The sequence below is a fragment of the Salvia hispanica genome, unplaced genomic scaffold (genome assembly GCF_023119035.1).
Source record: "Salvia hispanica cultivar TCC Black 2014 unplaced genomic scaffold, UniMelb_Shisp_WGS_1.0 HiC_scaffold_203, whole genome shotgun sequence".
Classification (NCBI taxonomy): Eukaryota; Viridiplantae; Streptophyta; class Magnoliopsida; order Lamiales; family Lamiaceae; genus Salvia; species Salvia hispanica.
In genome coordinates, this window is record NW_025951919.1 from 5,119 (window position 1) to 12,000 (window position 6,882).

Consider the following 6,882-nt stretch of genomic DNA (forward strand, 5'->3'; position numbering starts at 1 on the left):
GGGAGAGAAGAGAGATGCGACAATTTTAGTCGCAGGGGTTAGGCCCAGATGGATAGTCACGAGATTAGAGTAAAAAACAGTCGGTCAATGCGGGCCGTGATAAAAGAGACGCGGGCCGGCGGGCCGAGTGATAGGCTCTGTCATGGTAACCGAACGCTGGATAATCCAGTGACTGAGATTGAGTCCGGTGGAGTAGCGGCAACCGAACGGGCACGTATATGATTATAGAAGCCCAGTAATTTTTCCTCAATGATATCCAACAACCATGAGATGGGCTCATTTATGGATATGGGCTTTGATAAGCGTATCAGCCCAATATCTTCTTTGGGCCATAATTGATTCTTGTAACTTTATTCAACAATGGGCTAGACCAATACATATATGGCTTTATACTTGTCAATTACGATTCAATTTTCCCTAAGAGAGTGCTTCATATTTTTCAGTTTTAGAATATAGAATGAGACATGCTATTTATCTTCTATAATTTTATAAGAACCAAATAAGATTAAAATTCATGGCAGCAAGAACATAAAAGTACCAAAAAGCCCATCAGATAAAACCCTAATGAAGCAAGTCTTGTTTTACAAGGCGAAGAGATTGAGGCGAGTGTCGCCAAGCCTCTGCATATAAGCAGCTTGCTTGTATTCCCCCCAGCTGAAGCTTCTATACATCGGCGCCGTCGCCGCCACCCCCGGCAGGCAGCTCACGGTGGCATGCAGCGGCGGAGCGGCGAAGTATGCTATTGACATTCTCGATTCGCACGGCTGCACCGTCACTCTGTGCTTCACACTCACAAATCTCCCATTCGTCATTACCTAATTCAATACATTACAAAAAAAAAGATTAATTTGAATATAGTACTCCCTCTCCCTCTATCTCATAACAGATGACATATTTTCCTTTTAAATTTGTCCCATAAAAAATGTCACATTTTCTTTTTTTGGAAAAACTCATCTCTCACATCAGTATAAATATAGTACTATTTTTTTTCCTAAAATCCCGTGCCATTATCCAATTGTTATACGGAGGAGTGAGTAGTAAAGTTGAAAACTAAGTAAGTGACTGAACCCTAACTGTAAACCCTAGTACAGCAACCCCACTGATGAATTCAGCACTGAAAACTCTGAGTAAAAAAAGGCTTTCTACACCCCCATCACATGTACGGTGCTCAACATTCACTTCATCTTTTGCAATTTGCAATTAACTATTCATTCATATATTCCAACAGTGTAATCTATCATGCACAATTTTGTAGGTCGCCTAATATGTGCTGTCACAGTATTCATAAATGGAAAGAGCCCAGTTTTTTTATAGACCTACCAAAATAACAAAAATTAACAAACTCAAATCAAAATTCACTATTTTATTCCTTTTAGAGTTAATTTATTTTTGTAACTTATGGAGTAGTATTTTTTATTTAGCCGATTCTCGGCCGGGCATTACATTAGTTATAATCCCATTTAAAATTATTAGACGTTTGAAATTGAAATCACAATTTTTTTTTTATAGAAAGACATTTGAAATGTAGAAGATAAAAATTGAAAAAATGTTACTATAAATAGATAGATACTAATTGTGATAGACGGTTCAAAATAAAAAAATAAGCCTATTTTTCATGAAGTATAATTTTTATGAAAGAAAAGATCGTGTTTAATAACTAATGATAGCAAAGAGGAATAATTAATTTAAAATATAAAATGATAGTGTGCGCGATGAGTCACCTGCAACAGGTCACCCACATTGATGCAGAAGGACGACTCGGGGCGGGGGTTGACCGGAATCCACACCCCGTCCTCAATTGAAATTTGGAGGCCCTTGACTCCATTGGATCGGAGAAGGGTGATGATCTGAGGATCGGTATGCTCCCCAAATCCGATCCTTGGCGAGTCGGTGCTAACATCAACGGGCGGGTAATGATTGACCCTGAGTACCGAGTCACTCTCACTATCGTTGATTAGCCTACTCAGCATTGATGACGTGGTAGGGTTCGGGGTGGAACCGAGCAACCCTTCCATCAACAGATCCAATAGTTCACATGCCAGCTTCCTCACTGCTTCCACGTAGGCATTTATTGCTGAGCTGATGGTCAATGACCAAAATTTTGTGGTTTAAAATTAGTGATGACTAGGAAAAAATGATCATTCAGTTAAAGCATAGTCGTAGATATATAAAAATTTATGACATATATGATCATGTGCCATTAATTAGGGTTGGCCTAGAAACCATATGTACTTGTACATTAGTACATATATATAGTGCCACTTTGACTTTTTTTCACATGTATTAAGAAAATTCTTAAATTCGTACGTTAAATTAATATTTTTTTTTTCCTAATATAGTTGTCTCTCTGCTGACTCTGGGAATGTGAAGTAGATTCGTGAAGATTGGCATTTAAAAGAGAGGTTACTTGTTATGGTAAAAACGGTCAGATTTGTAGAATACAAATATAAATAAAATTATGATTTGCATTTCCCGACATATGGGAAGTTTCTCTAATTAATATAAAAATCTTTATGATTTGACTAGACGTTGTGTTTTGTCAATTTTACTCTACTTTGCTCGTGTTATAACAGTAGCTATTAGCACTGTATCATCATATCAATCCATTTATTGATCCTTACTCATTTTTCATTTTTTTATACTCATGGCTATAATTTGCTAATGCAATAGTATTTGTTTTATCATGCTTGAAATCTTTGTTATTTGGTCAAAGATATATATCAAAGCACAAGTAACTATTTGAATTATTGAATTAAATGGACGAGTAAAGAATAAAAAGGTGAAAGTGATCTTAATTGAATTATATGGATGTGAGATGTCAGGTGCTATTCTAATATTCTATAATCATATCAACAAACAACCGATATATTTAAATTAATAAGAATTTCCACTTTAAGACAATTATATCATTTTTAATTGATACGGGAGATTTAGCGTGACCACTAAATGCACATCACAATATGCCACTAATAGCAATTAGTATTTAAATAATGCCTACTTTTCAGTTTTGTTAGATAATCAATTAATTGTCATAATGACAAGCATAATTCAAAAGAAATCAATATTACTGGTTCTGATATCTAAATCCACGTGAAAAGGGCCCTCGTTGAAAAGAATTCTTCCTATGATTAATCCTCTTCCTTAAACAAACCAAAAATAATGTGTACTTGCTCAATTTCTTTTAATTCTAAAATATATTTAATCATACAAGTCAAAAAAATGTAGTTACTCATAATTTTAAATTTGTTTAAACATCATTTCATAATCTATAGTTTAATAATAATATCATAAAATTGAAATACATGTACCATGCATGTATTATGATAAAATATAAATAGTAGTTGACCTTTTTTAGACAGCAACTAGATAAGGTTGTCTACATAAAAAGGTCTGACGATGGCTGATCGTACAGTTTTCTTCCAAAAATCAGGATTGAATGATAGTACTAGATTCTTGAATTATTTCCAATTATTAAAACAATATTATTAGCGCACAAAATTGTGCAATTTTGCTACTCCTTAACACTCAAACATAGAAATACTAGACTATGACATATCAACAGTTAATAAGTGACAGAAACAAAAAGATGCACTTTTCACGATCAATCTTAACCCTAGAAACATGCATGGTTCCATATCTTCGTCCCCAAATTTTTTCCGATTGTCTCGTATTTTATTTCATCAAATTTATCACGATCATTCTAACTGAAAACATTTTCCGATCCATAAATTTTACACCAATCACGTGATATATACTAAAAACACTACTAAGTATTTATCATAATTCATAGATAATTCTCTAAAAATATTGGATCCTTAAATTAGTGTTTTAGTTTATGAATTTCATTCTATCGCCATAAGTCTAGCTAACATGACTTGGCATAAATTTTCTAATCAAGCACGTTGTGTCAATAACAAACATACAAACAAATAAAATAAAATAAAATAAAATCGAAAGACGAGATTAGAAAAGTACCTAAATTTATTGGATTCATCGCTTTGAATCAAGAAGGGGGAGGAGTTGGGTTGAAAAATGAGATATTCAACTTCTCCCACATCGCCCTTCACCCCTATGTTTTTGAATCCATAGGTTGGCCCGGCCCGCATCTTTTCCGGGCCGGGCATCGCGAAGAAGCCCGCGGCTTCTTCCTCCACTTGGGAAATTATCTCCTGCGGCACGCCATGGTTGATCACTTTGAAGAAACCATATTCCTCACAAGCTCTCACCATCTCTTTCATGGCTTCGGATTTGTTTAAGAGGTTTATGATTGGAAGATCAATGTCGTCTCTTATTTTTTCGATTTTCATGGTTGGATTTTGAGATATTACAACCATGTGTGTGTGTGTGTTTTGTTTGAGGAAATATGAATGAGAGTGGTGAATATTGAAGAGAGTTGGGAATTTCTCTATAATAAATAGAGGGAAAGGGAGGAGAGAGAGAGAGGTATAAATGTCAAAGGACTAAAGGAGATCTTGCATTTATAGTATAGTAGTTTTATTTTTATTTATTTTTTTATTTGGAGGTTGTTGACTTGTTGTCATTAAATAGATGTATGTAATATATCATATACTATACTAGTTTATAGAATATGTGACGATGAAGATATGACATAGTATCATGTTATGAGTGAGAATTTGGGTGATATAAAATGTATTTGAAATTTGAAAATGGTGTTTTAATGTACATAAAATAGGTTAGGTGGTGTGGGTGGGGGTTGGGGGTGGCGTGTGTAACGCTTTAGGATTAAAAGGGAGCTACAAAAAATTTATGCCATGAAGAAAGTTGACTTTTTTGGCTAAGTGCTTTTTATTAGAGGGTGTATAACATTTAATGTCATTTTCCTTACTAGAAGAGAAAGAAAAAAAGCATTAAATATGGATAAATATTTTTCAAAATAATACTAATAATTTGACATTTGGTGCATTTAAAGTTCAAAATATGGAATGGACAACTTTTCACACGATTGATCGATCCCTTCTCGCCTTTTCCAATATTTTAATTAGTTCCATCTTAATTTTGTAACACTACAATTAAAAAATCAGATAAGGACACTTTTTAATTAATCCTACTATTAAAAACGCTAATTTGTGCGTCTAATTATACCACAAATGCTCTATAAAATGTCATTATTGTTAGTGTCTCAATTAAAATTAGGAGACACAAATAAAGTAAAAAGTAAAATATTTAAGATAATTGCCCTCACATAAAGACATTTTCTTTTGTGTCCTAGCCTCATAATTTTTGTGTCCCTAAAATATAAGTTTTTTGTAGTGTAAAGTTACATAGTCGAAAATCGAATATATACGTAAAATAAATGAGTCTCTATAAAATTGAAAGGATGTACTACAAACTAAGTAAATGAAATGAATGACTATTTAAATGAATTAATTTTTTTTGTTTTATAAAATACTCCTAACAATGAGCATGAAAATTACCTCACGTTATCGCCATAAAATTTAGTCAAAAAGTGCAAAAAAGTCATGGTCTATCTATAGTAAAAGGGGAGCAAACTATATTTTTTTAGAGAGTGGTCGCAAACAATGGACTCCAATAATATATAGACATTTATGCAGGTCACACTTTATAAATCTTGAATTAGATCTTGTAAACCACTAGCAATTAATGTAATGAAGTTATATTTCCTAATCAATGTGTGAATATGGGAAAGAGTCATTTACTTTGAATTTTCAGACCTAGTTTTCTAGACTTCTACACTTCGATATCACCATATGATATTTCAATTATATTTACATAGCCTAAGATCATTATTTACATAATTAAGTGGAAATTTTGAACCGGCAAAATATCGCCTTGCACAAATATATAAATGACAGATCAGTCTAGAATATCCATTAGGGCATTTAATGTAGAAAAATTAAAAAATCTTGCACTTGCGTGCCATATAAGCAAGTAGCAACTACTTAATTTTGAAAATTCTCCAATTTTTTTCTACCATAGAAAAATCTCCAAACTTCATCTTGTCATAAAGAATGATAGAGAAAAATGATGAAATTATTATTGACTGAAAGCAAATAAATAGGATAAATAGAAAAAAAAATAAGGGGAGACAACTAGAAAAAAATTTACTAGTAGTACAATATATTACCAAAAATTGAAACAGACCCATATATGTGAATGGACAGAAAAAGGCTATTAGTTACTACCTCCGTCCCCCAAAATTTGCTACACTTTGACCCGACACGGGTTTTAAGAAATGTAATGGAAAGTGAGTTGAAAAAGTTGGTGGGATGTGGGTCCTACTTTTAAAGTATTAGTTTTATAATAAAATGTGAGTAGGAATGAGTTAGTGGAATATGGGGTCCACTACAAAAAATAGTAAAAGTGAAGTGTATCAAATTTTCAAAGACGGACCGAAATGATAATATGTATCAAATTTTCAGGGACAGAGGTAGTATAAAGGATGGAAGTAGTATATAATTAAAAATTAATTTAATTATCTTTAAAAAATACTACAATTAAATGATTGATAGTATAAAATTAAAATTACTACAACACGTAATAGTATTATTTTAATATAAGAAACGAAGACAGAAAATAAAATAAAGAAAATAAAACAAAAAACAAGGAAGTGTGAAAAACCTAGTAAAATAGAATAAATTGAAAATGATAAAAAAGGAAAATCAAGAAATATGAAAGAAAAATGGAAAATTAAATTAAATAATACAGCGTTGTGCGTAGCCGGCGTTCTCTAGCCATGTGGTGGGTGCTGTCACTGCATGCGCTCACGGTGTCTGCACCAAGTCGCGCGTCCACCACATCGCGAGCTGCATCCTTCGATCGGTGAGGCCCACTGACTACGAGAAACCTGGGTGCCAAATTTGCTATACATTCTAAAATTCCAACTTTAACGTTAGAGAAACT

The 6,882-nt window shown here is 33.1% G+C and overlaps 1 protein-coding gene across 1 annotated transcript; it reads right to left on the bottom strand.

Moving 5' to 3' along the window:
- Positions 1 to 533: 533 nt before the first annotated feature.
- Positions 534 to 4,587, bottom strand: LOC125198700 (gibberellin 2-beta-dioxygenase 4-like). Its single transcript, XM_048097004.1, has 3 exons — positions 3,976 to 4,587; positions 1,722 to 2,079; positions 534 to 815 (listed from the first exon to the last, which is right to left on the bottom strand). Exons 1-3 carry the CDS (start codon positions 4,332 to 4,334, stop codon positions 582 to 584), a joined length of 951 nt encoding a protein of 316 aa, XP_047952961.1. The 5' UTR covers positions 4,335 to 4,587; the 3' UTR covers positions 534 to 581.
- Between the last annotated feature and the right edge of the window lie 2,295 nt (positions 4,588 to 6,882).